Source organism: Pipistrellus hanaki, assembly GCF_964339955.1.
Source record: "Pipistrellus hanaki genome assembly, chromosome: 4".
Taxonomy (NCBI): domain Eukaryota; kingdom Metazoa; phylum Chordata; class Mammalia; order Chiroptera; family Vespertilionidae; genus Pipistrellus; species Pipistrellus hanaki.
Window position 1 is genome coordinate 27059327 of NC_140506.1, and position 22540 is coordinate 27081866.

At 34.6% G+C, this 22540-nt stretch overlaps 1 protein-coding gene across 3 annotated transcripts in view; it reads right to left on the bottom strand.

The window, feature by feature from the left end:
• The window catches only part of PDE4D (phosphodiesterase 4D), a 1156670-nt gene that overhangs the window by 789994 nt on the left and 344136 nt on the right, over positions 1 to 22540 (bottom strand). For all 3 annotated transcript variants that reach the window (XM_084880599.1, XM_084880598.1, XM_084880600.1), the window contains one exon: positions 13682 to 13911. In XM_084880599.1, coding sequence (XP_084736725.1) covers positions 13682 to 13911 — 230 coding nt within the window. The remainder of the gene's footprint in view (positions 1 to 13681; positions 13912 to 22540) is intronic.

Here is a 22540-nt window from a genome sequence, read left to right on the forward strand (position 1 = left end):
TCAATTAATTCTAATTTTATATTTTGCCAATGTCATCTGATTTTGGTTTTCCTTCAATTAATAGACTCTAATAAAGTAGTATAAAAAGTCGCTTCACTAAAAATAATAGTTTTCAATTTGTTAAAGCAATGATCTGTGGCGGTTTAATAACAGATCTTGGTGTTACATGACGATACATTATTTTGAATGGGCAAGTGTTTCAGCTAACAGTGGTAATTTATAACAATGAAAACTAACTGACCATTGTGAAGGCTGGTTTTGACCATGTTTAAGCTGTTCCTAGGACAGATCTTTTATATTTGTTTAAGGTGCATTAACTCCTTCAGACCAAAAAATCTAGGACCATCCAGCACTAAAGATACAATTTCTATTGATAAACTAGGTTCCAGTTGTGGGGGATCTTTATGGAGAGCTGACCTGGAGTTTTCTCAGGATCTCAAATGCGCCAGGAACCCTAGTTACCTCCAATCTCTTTCATACCAGGAAAAGGTTATTTTGACATAATAATCTTCACTTCGTGTCATTGTTTCAGATAACTGTGGATGTTAGTATGACCTTCTTCAAAAACAGGGGAGTGATTTGGGGCAGATGTCAAAGAAAGTTAAGGTGTTTTCAATGAAAGAGTGAAGTTATATGACAGCTTTTATCTATCGTTGGCAGTTGTGAAAATCTGGATAAAATATAGAAGTATAGTGAATCTCAGATTTGATATTCTGGCATATCTTGGTTAAGACCAAGCATATTCAGATCTTGGTTTATGATTCTCAGTGATATTGGGGAAAGTATTTACCTTTTCCAGCCTTCATTGTTTTTTCATCCATAAAAGAAATTAATAATGGTATTAATAATGGTATGGTTGTTGTGTAAAAAAACATAAAACATATCCAATGCTAGTATAGGGTCTGGCATGTGGTAATATATTATTCTTTATCCTTCAACTTTAATTTCAACATTTTGAGATGGAAGATAACATGTTCCAGAAAGAAGAAAAAAAGCTGGAAAAAAAGTAAGCACCATCTTTAATATATAATTTCCTCAACATTGTTATTGGCAATGCTAGAATCTGTTTCTAAAGTATTCCAATTGCAATTTTTTGTTAAACCAATCAATTTTTTTCTCAGCTATAAGAATAGTACTGATATGTGTTTGGTATTCTTAAGAACTGGGAAAATTCAAATATTTAGTCATTCCTTACAATTCCACTATTAACATTGGAAAAAGCATTAAGTTAATTGAAATGATTCCTGTCTTGTAAAGAATAGCCTTATTAAATCCTTTCTACATGAGTAGAAAAGACTGCATAAAGAACACATATTTTATAGAAGTGAATATGAGGAAAGAATACAAATTCTGAAGTATATACTTATAAATGAAGTTAAAAGCTGTGAATATAAATTAGTGTTATTAAGTAGAAAGAAGGTACCAAGAAGACAATGAGTACACTTAGGGGATTCTGAGAATGCTGAGGTGACATGCCTGTGTCCTCTCTGCCAGGAATTGACCTTGCAGATTGAATAGAGTTTGAAAATTATGCTCATGAAATACTTCTTCTGAACTACATTGCATACACGTTCACACACGTACACACACAGACACACAAACAACAACAACAAAAATAAATAACTTCTAAAGGACAAGGACATCTATAATATACATTTAATCAACATTTTCTCGTCTTTCTTCACAATTGTTTTCAAAATTTTATATCAGGAACCACTCTGACAAAGTGAGTAGTAGATGTAAGGAAGAGTTAGATAGACATGTTTCCATATTCAAAGGGAGGTCCTTCTCAGAAAACTAACAACAATCAAAGTTAATTTTCCTTCAGGAAAAAAAACACAACTACAAACTAACTTTAAAATAGAGTGGATGAAAGATGGGAGGGAAGAAAGGAGAGAGAAATAAAATAGTACTTATAAAGGAAGAATATTCTCCAGAGAAAAAAGATGTGGGTTTTATAATTAAAATACACTTAATTAATAGCCCTGGGAACCGCTCTCATTAGGAGTCCATTGTAATGCATGAACAGTCAAAAGGAAATAATTACAAGGAAGTCCAGTCCTCGCCTCCTCCCTAGGAGTCTGACGAACTTTGCCAGGGACATCTCTAGAGACTAATCTCCACCACTCTCCTTTTTGTTAACCTTTTATGCGAAAAGAATCCATTGAAATGAAAATTCAACTTTTCTTTCTAGTTCCTCCCTACTAATTTTTACTACTGATTTTACAATTAAAGTTCTTAAACAGTCAGAGGCCTTCCTTACTTTGTTCTCTAGAATGGTAGAGCCTCACACTAAATTCTTTAAGGGCTGTGTACTTATACAAACAACAGAAATAAACACTTATGAACTTAATTAGGAAGTAGAATTGGTCAAAAGGATGTCAGATACAAGTCAATGGACAGAGAGCTTGAAGAACCAGACTTGAGCAGGATCCCATGGAGGCATGAGCAGCCAGCAGGGAATCAGAGACAGTCTGCCTAGGACCCTGATGCTTACCACATGGGCAGGTACCCTCCCTGGTCACACTGCCAGCAACCACATTTATCATGCCACTAACTTTTCCACTCAATAGTGACCCATGTGATGGTGGGAATCATCAGACTGACCATGCTAGGTCTAACTGCCAGAAGGTGTGGGAAGGGGAGATCTGTCCCCTCTAGCTTTCAGGGTGGAGAGCTGAACCCTCTCTCCTACCTACCCAGAGATTCCCCCAAAACAGAAAAGTGTTGCATCTTGATCAACCAAACAAACTGACTAATGGCATGTTCATCAAGGCTCGCCTTAAGATCCTTACTTCACTTTAAGACGACTCCATTAATTCAAAGCTACTAGGTCCTTCCTTAAATTCTTCTCAATCCAAACCATTTTTGTATCTAACAAGATCAGGTTCCACAACCTTATTAATACATTTTCTTTACTTCCTACTTATGAAATTTTCTAAGTTTAAAAGTGGTGTTCTTTGTTCAGTGTAACTAATATTTATAGTTGCTTGATCAAGAGGTTCTGCTGGTGACCTCTTGGGGAAGTCCGCTGCCAACAGAGGCATAGTCACCCAAGATGATCAGGACTCTGAAAGACCCAAGTACTCCCCCTCACATAATTTCTACTGAATTACATGTGATAAACAAAATACTGCTAATTTTATTTTTACCAATTCATAAGTATACTCTCAGCACCTAAAACAATGTCTATCATATTCCAAAAACTCAACAGATACTTGAATGAGTGAAACTAAAAGTAAATAATGAATGTAATTTTTATGCAGTTTTACTGATTGGACAGACATATCCTAGTTAATAGAAATCAAGATGAGAGGGGGAAATAAGCACAAAACGATTATGAGAAAATCTAATTATTTTCATATTGTTTTCCAGTTCTTAGCCACACGCAGACATATGTTTTTGCAGTGCTGTAACTTTAATATGGATATACTCATGGATTTTGCTTTTCTTCCCAAAAGGTTTGAAGTACTTTAGTATTTCCATGTAGTTATCATAATGATCATCTTAATGACTACATAATGGTCCATGAATGTGAGTTTTCATTATCATCCATTCCCTGTTTGCCAACTGAAAAGTGTGTCTTTTACTTCGGGGTAAATTTTATAGAAATACTTAATAAAACTAAAATCATTAGCCCTCACCTCAGGTTTTTTTCCAGTGGATATTGAACAAAACATACCAGATATTATAAATCAAAATAAGTTTTGAGTTCTGGTCTTTATTTGTTGTAGTAATCCTTTGAAAATCAATTAAACTTTGCATTTCTTCTTAACACAAATGAAGCTCTCTCTACTTGGGTCTCAGAAGAATATAATTAATACCTTTGCCAAGGCATTTTACAAATATGATATGCTCCAGAGTTGCTAAATTCTAGTCACAAATATTTAGTTTAGATATTGATGATTAAAGCAAAACAAAACAAAATGATCCCCACAAAGTCACAGAAAGGACAAGAATTAAAAAATTGTGTTTGCAGAGTTATCATATGAAAAAGTTTAGTCTCAGGTCTCAACAATGCAACTATATCAAATAATTTTAAATTAAAATTAGCAGGAACACAGTTTCCTGTAAGATAGAGTTTGCAAATAATATGCTACATTCAAGTTAAGTAAAAAACCATATGCATATGCCTTAGGATCATGTGTCCTAAGGCCACATTAGTAGTCCAATTATGGGAGAAAGTTTTCTACAAATAGAATTTGTCTACATAGAATTCAGTTTCATTCAAGTCTTTACAGCTACAATTGGAGCATGATAAACTGGGTTAAGGTTTGAATCCCAGAAATGGTATGTAAGAATATTCAAGAAAGTATGATTAAGATAATGATCATTTCTAAGAAAGGAAATTCTTTAAAAAATTTACATATGCTAATTTAAAATACCTAAGTTGTTATTACAATTGGCAAGATAATTAGAGTTAAAAACAAAATAAGTTATTTAAAATAGAATTATACTCTTACTGAAAAAATAATGGACATTATAATACATCAGATCCTTCCCCATAGTCCACAGTCTTTAATAAATTTAGGACACAGCTGTGGAACTTAAAAGATACAAAATTCACCAAACACCAGAAGGTGCTGCTGTTTCCAATAGATGATGAAAGTGCTAAGAGCCAAGGAATAGCATGGTGGACCTCCTTATTTCGACTAGGACAACCCTCCTGGCCTTTCTGAAAAACCTACTAACTAGGTTCCACTGCCCTCTCCCTGAATCTGAGAGCACAGGTAGACCAATTCTTGAAAATGTTTTGGAATGCAGCTATAATGATTAGACCTCAGAGAACCTCCTGTGATAATTATCCCTCTCTTCTGTGTTCTTCCGGTTCCTTATCTCGTTATTGCTCTATGATTCTCTGCCCTGTCCAGATCACCATTGTCATCCCTCTGACATTTTTCAGTTAAGTCTTCTGCAACACTTGTTCCATGGAAAATGGACTTGCATTCATCCTCAGTGTGGACAATGAATAGTCACCCTAAATCCCGCCTTCTTTCACACTTAGCTCTTTGCTGGGAACCTCACTTTCCCTGCAGTGCACTGGAGGGGACAATGCTCTTGTTCTCTCCTCCAAGCATACCCTCCTATCTTTCAGTGTGTTCAGCTATTCTACTTTTACTTGCTTGACAGCATAGAGACTTCTAAAGACCTTGAGCCCATTTTATGTCTGTACCTTTTATATTCACTCATTTTCATACCAAGTCTAATTGCCACAATTCATCACTTCTTTTACTATGTTACCAAATCTCTTTCCAATTTTTCTTACATTGTATCCTGACTTTCCAACTTGGGATCAATCACATTTCTTGATGCCTGTGCCTTGGCTGCTCACACTACTGGAGAGTATTCCAAAGCCTCACATATTGGTTATAAAAAATAAATAAATAAACTCAATCAGATATGTTAAATAAATGGCATAAAACAACTAAATAGCATACTATTTTGAATACATTCCACGGAATAGGACAGATCTAAAAATGCCTGACTTCATCTAATTCTTCAAATGGACTGAAGAGTCTATAAACAAATGAGATAAATTGGTCTGATAAATTTAATAAAAGAATCTAAGCAACTAGCCAGGATTTTTAGCAAAAGCAAAAAAATAAAAATATTTCACACAGGAAGTTATATATTTTTCTATACATCCTTTTCTGTATATAGTTTTATTTTAAAGAAATCTCTTTGCCATTCTGTAGTGCTCATTTGAGAGGGGTGGGGGAGTTTGATAACTTCATTCTTTCTGAATTTCAGCTGAACACAATTTTCTTGTTTCAGCTTTCTCCAAGTAATACACTCTGGTCAATATTAAGTTTGAATCAGCATATGTATTTATGTAGCACATATTAATTAAATAAAAACCATTCCATCAAAATAATTTCATCTTTATCTTTTTTTTTCATAAACACAATATTATTACGAGACAGAAGGACATGACTTTTAAATAAATGTAAACTGTCCCTACACACTTCAGTGATGAGTAATGCTGGGTTACATAAGAATGGTCAAACAAGGTAGCGATTGGATGGGAGAGGGGGAGTGGGAGAGGCGGGCGCGCGGGTGGGGAGGAGAGGGCATGTGAAGCTACTTGGAGAGCTGAAAAATGATGACTTCCTGATGGAAATAATTAAATTTTTTTTTCCAGTTCTGCACTAAGCAATGGCATCATGTTCTTTGATCCTTTTTCATAGCAAAATAAATGCTCCAGAGAGTTCATTTTTAGAAAATATGAAGTCCCCAACTAATATATACTATTAAGCAAGTAACGCTGGCATAAGAAAGATTTGGAAACAGGTACCAGATGCTCTGGTGTGGTAAATACACAAGCTGCCACTCTTGTTAATGTTTTTCAGAACATGGAGCCTGGTGTTACTTTACTGACACACAGACAGAGAGTAAAATACTGCAATATTATATCAGTCCATTTGGGATATTCTTAATTAAGATGCCAGGAAGTACTACAAAAATAAAAAGAAACTATAGTTGTCTGAAAAAGAAATTGGAGTTTAATAAGTACCTTATTCTTTTGGAAATTTAGGGCATGACAAATATCATAAAGCAGTCAGCATTATTTAGCTGTTTACTTTAGATTGGTTTCATGAATTCTGGAAATAGGATGTCATATGTTAAGAGAACACATAGCAAAGATAAAGTGTTCCATTACTCCTGGAGTCTAATTTTGATCTTAAAAGTCACAAATTTCAAAGCAAAAAATAAAATTAGATTGATGAAGTCAGAGTAAAAGCTTTAGAAACAAAAGTTTTACATTTTTTGTGGGGAAGTTTTTACAAACACTGTCAATAAATTGCATTTAAATGAACCAAGTTAGAGAAATCCAGTTTCTTATATGTACATGTATCTTCAAGATTATTGGAAGTATTTCTTTCCAGTTTCTTCACAGTGATTATTTTAAAAGCCAAATCTAGAATACTATTTCACAATCACAATTCTGTTTGTCCATTTCCAATTTGAAAAAGCTTTGCCTAGTGGCTTATAGACCTTCCACATGCTTTTCTATGATAACTTATCAGATAAATCTCTTGAAACTTGAGCACATACCCAATATAAAGGTGCAATTCCCATGGGTACACTGTGAAATATAACTATTTAGCTTCATAAATCCTTGTATCCAAAATATTTCCATTATGAAATATTCAAATACTATTAATACTTTCTTAAGATAAAAAATCAAATTTGAAAGATCAAGCATGTCTGCTTTAGTGAAACTTCTGTTTTCTTTTATTTTATATTCTGCTTGTATTTTTATTTGGTAACATAATGTTGAATATCACCACCTTTATGTTCACTCTAATGTACTGTGTATACTGAAGAACACTAGGAAATGGGTGGTTGATCAGGGAATATAGCATTAATGTCTAACTGGAAGCAGGGACCAGATCCTCTGAGAATGACATATAACTCAAGGAAATATTCCTGGAAGATTCTTGTAAAATGGAGTCTGATTTGACTAAAGTAATCCTTTCCCCTGTTTGGAAGTTATTTTACCCGAGAGTGACTATTTCTTCCTTTAAACTCTTTTCATTTTACTTTTTTTATAGGACACAGTAACACAAATGTACACTGTGCACTCCTCGTACAAGTAATAGGATGCTAGTGATGGGAAAGTACTTACAATATTCACCACTCACACAGACCCTTGAATGTACATCTATCCAGAGGCGTGTCATCCTCTCACCAGGGTCTACTTGCTCCTTGGCTATGCAGGAGTGAAATCCAGCTAGAGAGATTCTGTATCACCCCCCTCTTTACCCTCTCTTTCCTCTCACAACTTCCTACCCGTGTGGAGGGAGCAATTTCCACATGTGTGGCAAGCTAAACCCTCCTCAGAATATCCTGGGGTACATACTAATATATGGACCACCCAAGGAAAGTAAGCCATGTTAGAGTTGGTACAAAAAGGATCTACTAATTTCTCCTCAGGATTCTGAAAGGGAACTAAGTAGAATCCCAACAAAGGGCTGTTAATAGAAGTAGAGCAAGGTGGAAGTAAGGAGTAGTGAGGTCCTCCATTCTCATTCTAAACATAACGGAACAACACATGAAAGCACGGGATGTCTGTGTTCAGAAGTCAAAGCAAGATACAAACTTCTTAACACAAATGTGACAATTCCATAATAACCTTAGATTTCTGATCCAGGAACAAATTTTGGGTTAACTCCTAATCTACTAGAGATAGATTTAGAGTCAATAGATGATCCCTGAGGATGATGCCAATAAGGAAACTAATAAATTCAATAAAAACAAACATAATTTGTTGCATTATTTTTCCTGATAAGATTGTATTAAAGTGGTTGTGGTTATTATATATTAAGTACCTACAGTATGTCCAAAACAGACCTAAGTGCTTTATCTTTCTAACAAATCCATGAGGTAAAAGTGGATACTCCCATTATCCTTATTTTAGCCCTTGAAGAATTAGGAACTGAGGGTGGTTAAGTAACTTTCCCAAGGTCATAGAGCCAGTACATAGTGAGGTAGCACTCAAATTCAGAGTCCCCACTCTTAACACCCTTGTCCCCTGCTATCTGCCCATGAACACATTGTCATTTCCTTCTCAACTTTTCTTCGTAATTCCCCTTAGTACCTGGTAGTTCTATTTGACACCATTCAATATTCAAGGTATCAACTGACCTTGTCTCTAAGTAAAATTGTCCTGTAGGTTAAGTGTCATTTTTGTCACCTCTTTTTCCTTTATCAAGCTGTGTCTATTTATACCCTTTTCATTATTTTCTCCACCTGAACACTTTACTCTTTTCTTTTCACTGTTCTCCCCTCTCTGCTTATCCTTCTCTTTTCTACCATTTAATTTTATTGCCATTCTATTATCCTCTCATCTCTTTCTTTGACCTTTCACTCTGACACTTTTCCATACACACACACACACACACACACACACACACACACACTGAGCGTAGCTGGGATTACCATCATATTAAAAGTAAACTAAGTAAAAAGCAAGTCATGTTCTGAGAGAAAATATTAATTTTACAGTGTATATATCTAACAAAGAGAATATATAAAAACTCCCATAAATCAATAATAAAAGAAAAGGTGGACAAATATTTAAATGGTATAGCACAAAAGAAGATATGCAAATGTTTAATAAGCATATTAGAAGATAAACAACATCACTACCCATCAGGATAATATAACTTAAAACCATAGTAAGATACCACCATAAATTCACCAGAATAACTAAAATGAAAAAGACTGAGAATGCCCAGTGTTGTGTGAGGGTACAGAACAACTACAACTTTGACACAGAATTGTTTAGCAGTAATAAAAATAAATATTTTCTTACCTTTGAATCAGAAATTATACTTCTAAGAATATAACCAAGATAAATGAGTGTATATGTCCACAAAAAGACATGTATAGCAATGTGTACAGTGACTTTATTCATAATAGCCCCAAACTAGAAACAACCCAAATATCCATCAATAAGAGAGCATGGATAAATAAATTATGACATATTCATACAATGGAATACTACACTACAGTAAAAAAGAACAAGCAACTGATATAAGCCCAACACGAATAAATATCTAAAAACATTTTGAATAATAGAAGCCAGACAAAAGAAGCACATATTTATAGGATCCCATTTATATAATGTCCGAAAGGAGGCAAAACAAATCTTTAGTGATAGAAGTTAGGAGAGCGGGTGGCAATTAATTACATGAGTGTATAAACATTGATCCAGATGCATACTTAAAATTTGCAGATTTTACTGCTTGCAAATTATACCTTCATAAAAAGTTGTGTGTTTTTTTTAATGTATATGCATTCCAAATTACTTCACTGCCAAGTTCATAACATTTAATGCAGTTAATGGCTGTCCCTCTTACTTCAGTGAGAGTCAATAAATGGCCATGAAGCCTGAGTGATCTTACTCTACATGGAAACCTAACGGGCACATGAATTGAAGGTTCTCAGCACCCCAACCCTTACAGCTCTGTTTTGTGATGATTGAATGTTTCGAAAGGTTGTCAAACCACAACACACACAACTTAGGGCCTCAGTCATATTCAAAGAGAATTGTTGAATAGTGTACATTTGAACACATTCAGATTGCTTGGGAAAAACCTTAAGTATAATTATGGGAGTGCCTATTTCAAAAAGCCCTCTTGAATGTAGTCTCTTGACCCAAGCATTTCATAAGGAAGCTAATAATTGCCTTTCATAACACTCATCTTTCAAGGCCAAAGTTCCCTGCAGAAACCAATTACAATCGAGGCCACTTCGAGGCTTCCTGGAGGGACGGCGAAGTCGCTAAACCACTGTGTGACATTTGAAAGAGCTAGTGTCTGGTGCACTGAGGCACCAGAAGGAAGAGCAAAAAGTTATGGTGTTAATAAAGTAAGAAAAAATAAATCCAAAGACCATGAAAAGTCTCCCTTCCTATTAAAGATTTACAATTGCCAATGTCTCTGTGTAGGTTGACAATGGGACCAGGGGGCACGCTAACCTTTAATAATGTGGATCTGGGCTGTAGACAACTCTAGCTAAATGTCCCACTAGTTGTTTCTGATAGCTTTGAAGGAATTCGACGTTCTTAGTTAAGTGAAATGGCTACAGAATATAACCCCTACTTTCACCTTCCGTCTCCCTTTCAAAGTTTAGGAGTTCCAGAAAATTATACTCCTAAACTTTCTACTCCTCAAATACTCAATTTACATATATATATATTTGCTTTCTAAGATAACAGCAATCCTTTTAATACATCCTGAGTCCTTGTTTTCTGTTGATTGGGCACTCTCACCCATGGATTCACCTGGCTGCCTAGAAAAGTATTCTTGTTTCATATCTAAAACACAAACTGTCTCCTCCAAAATATTAACTAAATTAGTAAATGATAAACACAATTTTGCTTATACTTGATTCTTAGATTTGTAAGAAATGTTTTTATTAGTTTTTAGAGAGATGAAGGGAGGGGGATAGAGACAATGTTGAGAGAAAACCACTGATGGGCTATCTCCTGTACATTCCCAAAGGGGGTGTTGGATTGAGCTCAAAACCCGGGTATATGCCCTTACTGGAAATCAAACCCACAACCTCTTTTTTTAAAAAAAATATATTTTATTGATTTTCCAAGAAAGGAAGGAAGAGAGATAGAGAGCTAGAAACATCGATGAGAGAGAAACATCAACCAGCTGCCTCCTGCACACCCTCTACTGGGGATATGCCCACAACCAATGTACATGCCCCTGACCGGAATCAAACCTGGGACTTTTCAGTCCGATGCTCTGAGCCAAACCGGTTTTGGCAAACCCACAACCTCTTGGTTCTTGGGTTGATGCTCAATCACGAAGCAACACCAGCCAGGCAATTATTAGATTCTTGACTAAGAAGGAAACAAAGTTGGCACTAACAGAAGTACTATCATACAGACAATTCTGAAGCTCTGAGTTCCTTGGCACTTGGAAACTATTTGTTTTCAGCAACACATTTAAATCTAATAATTAAGCTTAGCTTTTACTTGAGATTTTTAATTATACACATTGCCCAGTTACATAGAGATAGAGTAAATATATTACATCATTTTCTTTTAAGACTATGTGAGAAATCATATTTAGCTACCACATTTTTTAAGATACCAAAGTTAACTGAAATCATCACAGGATTAAATTAGTTTTTTACTTATTTTAGTTATAATTTCTTCTTAGGATGTAGAGAAAAGAAGGTAATGTTTCTAAGATTAAACCTGCTGTGCAGAAAAACTAACATCAGGCCTGAGACTATTATCTTTTTAAAAGCCTGTTTAAAAGGTAGACCCTTAAATGGCATCTATTTTTCTTTTTTGTATTTTTTTAAATAATTTTCACTGTGTTATGAAGTCTACCCTCTTGGAAAACTCTTAAGTGAATAATATACTGATATTAATTATAGGAACAGTGTTGTATAGCAGATTTCTAGAGCTTATTCATCCTGCATAGTTGCAACTACATGCCACTGAATAGCAATTCCCTATCCCCCACCCCCCCCCACCCCCCAGCCCCTGGCAACCACCATTTTACTCTCTGTTTCTGTGTTTGACTATTTTAGGTAACTTATGTAAGCACTGATTCTGCAATAGGCTTCCCAGGTTTAATGTTTCCCTGATGAACACATTTCACATGTGTTGTAACAACTGATTACTAGAGGGATTAAGTGCATCCTTTTTGACTCCACTGGGAGAGGGAGCTCTAGGAAGCTTGTGTCTGGTTTCTTCCAGATTTTGCCCCTTACACATAGTCTTTTGCTGTAGTAAATCGTAGCAATAAATACAACTAGTTGCCGGATCCTGGGAGCTCTCCTAGCAAACCATGGAGCCCCAGAGTGGTCCTGGCTACCCCTGATACACCTGGTATCTCTGAATCCTACCCTCCACACAGATGAATGGCAGTGGTGTTGATATCAAGAGAGGAGAAATCAGAGTTTTTAGACTATTTTTCAAAGAACATTCAGATCAAGCTTCCATAGAAAATCCCCACTTCTTTAGCATGTCTGATCAATAGATAGACACTCTTCTTTGTGTGCATGGCTCATCCAAAACAGCAACAACAATAACAACAACAAAACCCTAAACATTTATTTCCTCTTTCAGTTGCTTCAAAGTAAGAATTTGCTGTCTCTTCATTTATCTAGTAAGTCATTTTCTTATATCCTTTAGTAACATAGGGTCCTTTGAACTGGTCTGTAACAATTCAAAGAGCTAAATTCTATATCTTAAAAGACAGTTACTGGCCAAATTTCTTCTGATCAGAACTTTTCTAACAACTTTTAGGAAAATCCAAAAGGGACCTTTTCTAGAACTTGGCAGGGAATGAATTTACAACATATAAATTATTTTGTTTTTATAGTCCTAGCAAATGTTCAAGAGTCTGTCCAAGTATAGTTTACTGGCTTCCTCTTCTTTCTTTTCTATCCAAGCTTCTTAAAAATGCAAATGTCCTTTGGCCAAAAGAACAAATAATTTATGTGCCCACTATCCTCAGTTTCTTTCACAGTTGTTTACCTGGAGATATTGATATTCATGAGTAAAACCTCATTGATAAACAGAACCAAAAGAATAAAAAGACAAATACTCTGCAAAGTAGGAAATACATATGGTGACATAACTGTGTGTGATTCTTCTATATATCCTAATGCCAAATACGACTGCTGTATGCTGGAAACTGAAACGGTATTCTGGTAACAGATACCTCAAAATGTCAAAGGCCAAATTACTAGGTTCATGAATATAATTGCCTATTTACTTTGATTCTAATTACAGTACAATCTATTCTTGATTCTAAATTTGCTTTGTATCAATAAACGTTGACTACTGTTTCCAGATATTGTATGCCTCTGTGGTAATTTGTCCATAAGTTCTGTTTGTTAAGAATTTTCTATTAAATTATATATGACCAATATTAATTTTGTAAGTCCAAGTCCTCTTTTGCAGATGCTTATTATCCTTCACCAATATCTTTCTTCTCCTCATAAAACATTTTAACTAAACACCTATTCCTGCAGAGATAGTGACTTTACCTGAGAGAAGTCACCCTTCTTTCCTTTGGCTCTAGAAACCCCATTGTCTTCCCACACATGTCAAGCAATGAGCCACCAAGTCTCAAAAGACCACAAAAAGCAATCAACATCCAAAAAATAAAATGGGAAAATGTCGCCCAAGGGCACTCACCCACTAGAGTCTGCAGAAGTGATAGCGATCAGAGGCAGAATCTTCAGGGGGAGGCTGGTGGGTCTTTGAAGATTCTCTGATTCACTTTTCAAGTCAGCTTGCTCCAACTGCCTGAAGGCAAGAGGGGGAAGCTGAATGTTGCGGCAGGAGAGTCTCCGCACAAGATAGGGCTCCATGCCTTTCAGAGGGTCTTCCTCTTCATTACGGGAATGCAGCGTTTCCTCAGAGGCCTAAACCAAAAGTCCAAGAAAGTATATGTAACTAACGAAAGTCCTGTTAGTTTTCATTACCGGATGGCTTTATACTTTTGGAGAAAGACATGCTAAAAATGAAGGCAATGACATTAACAGACAATATTTGGTGAAAAGATTAGAATAACTGGTCTAGATTTATTTTCAAAAATAGTAAATTTGTTCACCAGTATATTTAGAGTGGCTAAGTTGTTGCAGTTAACTGACCTCTTTAATAATATTAGATTATGTAAGCCTTGTGCATAAATTCTATAAAATAGAGAATAAAAATATTCTCTACCTTCCATGAAACCAATTGCAAAAAAATTCACTATAATATATATTTTTGACATAACATGCTCATGCATACAGGTCTATGAAGTGAGAGGAAAAAAATGAGTCCTATTTTTTTCTTCGTACTTAGAACCATACTGTAACATATATTTTCACATGTTTCATGTTACTTGAATATTCTTTGCAAATGTTTACAATAAGATTTTGTGAGGAGAATTTTTAAAAATACTATCTGAGGACCCAGTAGACCATTATTTAAATCACAGCTAAATTTTTTAAATTTGATCCACATTATTCACATGCCAAGGCAAATGAAGTTTAGAATAAAGTAGACATTTTGATAATTTGATTCTAGTTGAAAAACATTTACTGCTCCCTGAGCAATAATTATTTCCAAGTGATTGGAAAGTCTACTCTGGTAACATTTATTACATCCATATACTCAGAATGATTGTGTCACCAAATGTTTTATCAGATAACATTCTGGCTTTTAGAATCCTTGCATTACCACTTTGCTAGAGTGTGCTTAGAGTGTTCTTAATCTCTCCAAGTTTTCTGTTTCTTTATTATAAAAATGGAAATAATATTTACCCACAAGAATGAAATGAGATCATGCATGTAATGTGCATAGCTCATTACCTGCATGCATTATGATAAGCAATAATAAATGGAAATTACTTTCCGTTTTAGCTCTACAGGTGAAGATACTAGCCCGGGGAGTATCAAAGTACACTTTGATCCCAAAGTGTAGTGATTAAAATCACTACACTTTGGGAAAAATACTTTTTCTCAAAGTGTAGTGACTTTGTAGAGCTCAGAGCTAGTTTAGAATCTTTGTAGCACTGCTTTTTATATTATTACCTTTTGGCAAGTAACTTAGGCTCACTGAGGTTGGTACCACATCTGAACAGTAAGGATAATAATATACACTTCTCAGGTTCATTGTGTGGAGCAGAAATATAAAATATTTAAAGCACAAAAATTTGGCACAGTTTTTTACTCCACAAAATAATAACTATTGTTTATTGTTGTTGTTATTATTATTATTCATGCTAATCCCCTTTATCATTTTGTAGCACTATGCTGTCTTAGCTAGTTCATTTATCCATACATCTTTTAAAAAAGAATTTTTTTTATATCGGATTGTGAGAGGGATATTCTACTGCAGGTTTAGGCCCAATTGGGATCAGACCTAACCTGGCAGTAGGACATTGCATAAGGGTCCTGGATAGTGAGAGGGCGCAGGCTGGGCTGAGGGACCCCCTCCCCATCATGCACAAATTTCATGCACTGAGCCTCTAGTAAAATATAATAGCATGTCTTGGTCAAACAACCACGTGGTTAATAAAGTGACCAAAACTTCCAGGTTGCCTGGGACTTTTTGATCTTCACACTGAAAGTCCCATATCTGTGAAAGCAACCCAGTCCTGAGCAAAACAGGATGGTTGACCAGCAATAAGTTGAGGTCTCAAACCAAAATTCAGCTTGAGTTAAAGCTGAAGCTAAAAATCTTCATGCTATACTACCTCTAACGAATATGGTCCCTGGCAGGGTACAAATAATTAATCAATCATAACTTAATAAGTCTTACACTTTCATCTTAAAAAATAGCAGAACTGAGATCAGGACAGTGCTACAATAACATTGGAAATTAATTATAATCTTTACTAGAGGCCTGGTGCATGAAATTTGTACACTTGGGGGGCGGGAGGGTTGTCCCTCAGCCCGGCCTATCCCCTCTTGCAGTTCAAGAGCCCTTAGGGGATGTCCGACTGATGGCTTAGGCCTGCTCCCCCTGAAAGCAGGCCTAAGTTGTCAGTCAGACATCCTTAGTGCTACTGCGGAGGGAGGAGCAGCTCCTGCCACCTCCACTGTGCTTGTCAGCCATGTGCCTGGCTTCTGGCTGAGTGGCGTTCCCCATGTGGGAGCGCACTGACCTCCAGGGGTAGCTCCTGCCTCCAACATCTGCCACCTGGTGGTCAGTGCATGTCATAGCAACCAGTTGTAGCACCATTCAGTCAATTTGCATATTAGCCTTTTATTATATAGGATTAATTGAATCAGGAGTTAAATATTCAGGTCCAACTCTACTACTAATTACTTAGGTGGTGTTAAAAAGTCATTTAACCTTTCTGAGTTTTAGTTTCCTTAGACATTAAATCAAGAGGTTGTAAAAAAAATAAACCTTAAAACCAGTTCCAGTTCTGAAATGATCTGATTTTTTTTACAATAGCCAATGGCAAAATAAATGTTTAGTGACCTGGAATATACAGACAATAAAGAGAAAATATACAATGTGACGTTCTTAACTTTTAGATTGAGGAAGTGAGCCTCTGTGTGTGAAATTCAGTGTATTCATTTAAGGACATGATTGCAAACTGAACCCACACTGCTGGATTACTATCAGGTCGTAACTGACTTCCCATATTTCTCCAGAGAAGTTAATGACTTAAGGGCATAGATGCTCTTCTTCAGGATAAAAATGAAAAAGAAGAAAAAAAGTTGAGTCTAGGAAGAGTTGAGTACTAAATATAGGTGACCAAAGTTAACATCTATAATAATAAAGGTGTAATATGCTAATTAGACTGGGCATCTCTCCAGATGTCCTTCTGGATGAAGCCAGGGCTGTGAGGAAAATCTGGGTCCAGGGTGCCAGAGGGAAGCTGGTACCAGCAGCTGGAGGAAGGAAGACCTACTCTGCCATGAATTTCATGCATCGGGCCTCTAGTTTTTCTATAAGTAGTTAGCTGCTCCCTCTGGTGATAGCATTGCAACTGCAGAAATGTTTTATATAACCTAGATTACCTAATAAAAGATAATATTTTGACATTCTCTGTTAGATAAACCACCTCAAAAAGTAACTTTTTTTTTTTCTTTTACAGAAAACCTCTATTAAAAACAAAGTGTAGTGTTTTTTTATCTGGATTATAAAAATGATGGAAGCAATAATGTGCATATCCTAATGTTCCTATTAAAACAGTATAACAAGTGGATTTTTAAAAAAAATTCCGGATCAATATGTACCAATTATATTTCAAAAATGAATAGAACAACTTTAGCAGGTACAAGGCAGGATGTTAAATAGCCTTACTTTGGAAAGAAATGTAAAACTGAACACCAAGGCAATATGTACCTTATTTTATTGCTGGAGAATGGCATTTTTGCAAGGAATTGAGGGAAAAGATAATATTTATAATATCTCAAAGGGCATTGTTTCTCAGAATGTGATGCTCAAACCCCATCATGAGAATCACAGAAGGTGCTTGCTAAAAGTCAGACTCCCAAGCCATATTCCAGATCTGCCTAATTAGAATCTCTATTATTAAGGCTTGGGAGTGTGAATAGGTCACCAGGATGATTCTGATGCATACTAAAATTTGGGAACTAATGGTTTTGACATTTTAGACATAGTCCAATAAGATTGCCTGGCAAAGATTTAACCACAAATATGTTCACTGCAGTTTACTTGAAATAATGAATGTAATCTGTACTTGTTGTATTAAAGGGTTTGCTTAATGAATTTTAATACATTGTATTATGAAATACTATGAGGTTGTTAAAATAATGCAGAAGAATATGTGATTATGTTCATGATATAATGTTGAGTGAAAAAACAGATTACAAAGTGATCTCATTTTTATAAAAAGAAACAAAACAAAAAAACTAACATATTATATTCATAGAAAAATTCTGAGATGACATTCCAATTCTCTAACATGACTTTCTCTGGACAATAATAAATAATTTTCATATTTTGCTTATTACTATTTTCTATATCCTCTATTAAATGAAAAGAGAAAGTGGATTATTTTTAGATTAAAAAGTAAAATAAAAACAATACTAATAAAATGGAACTTTCAACTTGCTATCGATGGGTCTCAGAAATATCTCTAATTTAGTTTCTAGATATTAACTATGAAATGAGGAAAATATTTGAATGAGCTTAACATAAACCTGTTAACTTGTAATAAAATATAAATTTGCTTTAATAATTAACCAAATTATTTTAAGAAGTTGACAGGAAAATAACTTTAATATCATTCTTTTCACTGCTAGGAAAAATACCTCTCTAAAAGATATACCTAAACAAGGTAATTGCACAATAATTGACAGTTAAAATGAATAAGTATTAAGTATGTTATTATCATTATTATCATTGTTATTTTTATTTTTGTTTATTTCAGTTTGTATGTAAGGTATTTAATGAATCCTTTTATTCTCTTTTTTATTCTCGCAAAGTCATTAACAAACCACTTAACAAGGCTTGAGTGCCAGGATATATCTATAACTGGTGATAATAAATTTCTGTGGTTGGTAATAATCTCACATTTGTTGTTATTTATTTCATATGTGTATATAAGAATGAAATTTTCTATAGAGGAATTGTCTTGAAATGTATATACATTGGCAATTAGAAAGAAAATTGACTGGGTATCTCAATGGTTAGAGCATCATCCCATACACCACCGAAATTATAGTTTCGAGCCCCGATTGGGGACTCAGGGTGTGTATGGGAGAAACCAATCAATCTTTCTCTCTCACAGCAATGTTTCTCTCTCTCTCTTTCCATTTTCCTCTCTAAAATCAATAAAGATATATCCTCAGGTGAACATTAAAAAATACACAAAACAATTTGGGCTACATGAGCCATAAATAATTTTCCATTATCATAAACCACTAAATTTTGGGGTTTGTTTGTTGCAGCTAGTGCTATATTACATACATAGTCACATCTCTATTCTTTGAATTCAGATGAATTATGCACTGCATTTCTCATAAGTATTTATAGTCCGTTTGAGAAAAAAAATCACCAGTGTGTGAAAAGAGCTCTAAGAGGACATAGGGCTCTTTAGGAGGACATAGTCAACATATAGCATATAATTTAGATTGCCCCTAACTGCTTCTACCTGCCAACCTTATCACTCCCTAACTACTCCCCTGCCAGCCTGATTGATGCCTAACTGCTCCCCTGCCAGTCTGATTGCCCCAAACTGCCCTCCCCTGGAGGCCTGGTCACTCCTAACTACCCTTCCCTTCTGGCTTGATTATCCCCAACTGACCTCCCATATATAATAAAAATAAATTATTTCAATCATTCAGTGCTTTCAGAATACATATGCTATGCAGAACACTGTAGAAGTTAGCATGTTAAGTTAGATTAAGTTAAGTTAGCATGTTAAGTTATGCATAGGTTTTCAAGAAGAGGACAGATTGAGCTGAGGATAGGTTTTTATCACTTCCAATATTGCATTCCTTTTTCTGTGTAATTAGTTTTCTGTAAAATTATCCTTTGAAAAAGTAAAATTTTCCTTTTATTTCCTACTATATAGGAAAAAGAAGACATATATAGTAAAAAGAAGATAATTTCTGATAACTGAAAGAGTTATTTAAAATATAGCATATAATTTAATAGGTTGCTATTACAAAGAATTGAAATAATACAATCCAAAAGTACTATATTCCAACAGTATATGTGGTCTTTGTATTATTATTTTATTTTTCTGTGAAATTGTTCACAATACATTAAAGCAATAATTGAAAATCTACCTTAAGATTTTCTAAACCTTATGCCAAATGATTTCCCCTCTATCTCCTTACTCATTATATTTGTTTTGTATTAAAATCCAATGCAATGGTTGCCTAAATAATCTGAGAAAACTCACTAGTCAAAGCAATAAAAATAAATACCTAAATTATTCTCATATGGAAATGGACATTGTACTGAATTAACACAATCCATTTTCAAATTGATATTTGTATATGATATAGAAAAGGCACTCTTGCAAAAATGAATTCCAAATGAAAATGAAAATTTCCACTCCAGATTAACAAAAAGATAGCAGATAGCTCTCAAATATCCACAGAACTTGATCCCCAAATCAGCTGATTTCAAACTGATTAGAAGAGACAGAAATCACTGAAGTTTCTCTAAAGCCACTTCCATTAATTTAATCAGCAAAACTTCTAAAAAGTTTATAAAGGAAATAGAAAAAGTTCTCATTTAGTAATATTCTACTATACATTCTCATCAAGAAGGTTTGTCTGAAACTGTGGGATTCAATTAATTTTCTATAAATATCACTGTGTCTTTCCTGAGGGTCCTTGAAAAATGAAGTAGTTTCTATTTTATTAGCGAAGAAAGGAAAGATCATTGAAGGAAAAACATGACTTCTATCAATTATTTATTTCACAATAATATACAGTAATGGAATTACAACTATTAAAAAAAATAGGAGCTTCCATTGTTTGCTTGACCCCTAAAAATCATGTTTTTTTCTAAAAGATTGGGTTAAAACAGCTGGCTTATTCTCTGTGTTTTGAAAAATCTCTCACTTGACTAATTAGGTTCCAAACCACAACATTAGGGGAAATACAAAGATCTATGATCTTCATTTTCTAATTTTATTTAAATACCAGCATCAATCAAAATATATTTACAAACATAAAAGCAAAAGCTAAAACCATAATTTAAGAGACTGTATATTTATAATAATAAACTAGGACTGTGATTCTAGAACAAACTAACTGAGAAGATAGAGGAGACAAAGTAATGCTAAATTCCCTTTTTCCACAGAGGGAGCTAGAAATCATGACTTTGCTCTTGGCTTTGATGTTCAGATAACCATACAGTATTTAACTGATAAACAAACTATGGATCAAATAATAATGGTATAGTCGATAGTGAAACATAACATTTATTCTTATTAAAATAACTAATAATACAAGAATGCTCCTCATCACTCTTTATTTAGCATCATCAATATTATTTGTTATATTACATGTGCTACATAGGTAGCTACTTATTCCGCATGAAAAACTGCATGAAGAACTGGTGTTATCCTCATTTTACAGATTTGGAAAATGCGGCTTTGGGAGGTCAGTTTGGCACTTAACTCCCACTATAAGGAGATTGCAATGACACTTAGGAAGTGGTAAAGCCAGGTTTGCTGACTAGGTTTACCTGACACCACAGATCATAATTTGAACCCAAATGGCAGCATTGCTCCCACTTTTCAAGAACTACTGGCCAATTTAGAAATGTGGGGGAGAGAAATCAGAGGCACAAAATTATGAAAAAGATAAAGAAATTGTTATTTGATTAAAGCCTTGTTTAATGTAAGAAACAAAAAAATCTATTGAAAAATATTTGAAGAAACAATAATTGAGTTTGTCCAGTTAAAAGTTAAAATATGCAAAAAATTTTCCTTTAAAAATCAAACACCGGTGGATAAAACTACAAGGAAAAATGTCTAATTCATAAAAAATACATTTAGGAGTAAGCTTAAAAAAGACATGGATGGAACTTGTATTCGGAGAACTATATAAATTTTCCAAAATTCACATAAGCAAGCCTAATATTGCAATTGTTTTTTATGTTTAATGTTCTTGCAAAAACCCTCATTTTTTTCCCTTTTTGAGGATAGAGAGGCCTTCAACTACAAGGAGAAAAATAGCTGAGAAAAAAGCTTTATTAAAATAAATAAGATGAGGATGGTTGTGCCATATTCATATAAAATTGTACTATAAAACTACAATAACAAAACAGTATTGTATTTGAAAATAATCAAAGAAAGATCAGTGGAACAATAAAGGGTCCTTTAAATATATTTTTTAAATATGTTTTTATTGATATTTTAGAAAGAGAAGAAGAGAGAGGGAGAGAGAGAGACATCAATGATACAGACACACCAATCAGCTGCTTCCTGGATGCCCCCTACAAGGACTGAGCCAGCAACCCTGGCATGAACCCTGAGAATCAGACCTCTTGGTTCATACGTCGATGCTCAACCACTGCAAAACACTGGCTGAGCTGAATATTTCTTGTATTAGAATCTAATATGTATTAAAGGAAATATTGTCAACTAATAAGGAAGAAAAATTACGTAAGTGTTGAGGAAAGTAGACAATGTAAGATGGAATAAGAAATATTAAATACCACAAAATAATAAATATTTAAAAAGTAAACCATAAAGTGATGTCAGCAAGATAGTGAAATAGAAGCTCCAGACTGCATAACCCCACAAAGACACAAATTTAAAAGAAACAAACAATACCAAAAGGCTGTATGAAAACTCAAAAAATCAATTAAGTTGCAGTATTGCACAGCTTTTGAGAGCTCAGCTTGACAAAAATGGGATTAAAGTCCAATTCATGGGTTTTCATTAGGTAGGGAAATAGAAAAGTGGAATGTGCCAAAACCGGTTTGGTTCAATGGATAGAGCATCGGCTTGGGGACTGAAGGGACCCGGGTTCGATTCTGGTCAAGGGCATGTACCTTAGTTGCGGGCAAATCCCCAATGAGGGATGTGTAAGAGGCAGCTGATTAATGACTCTC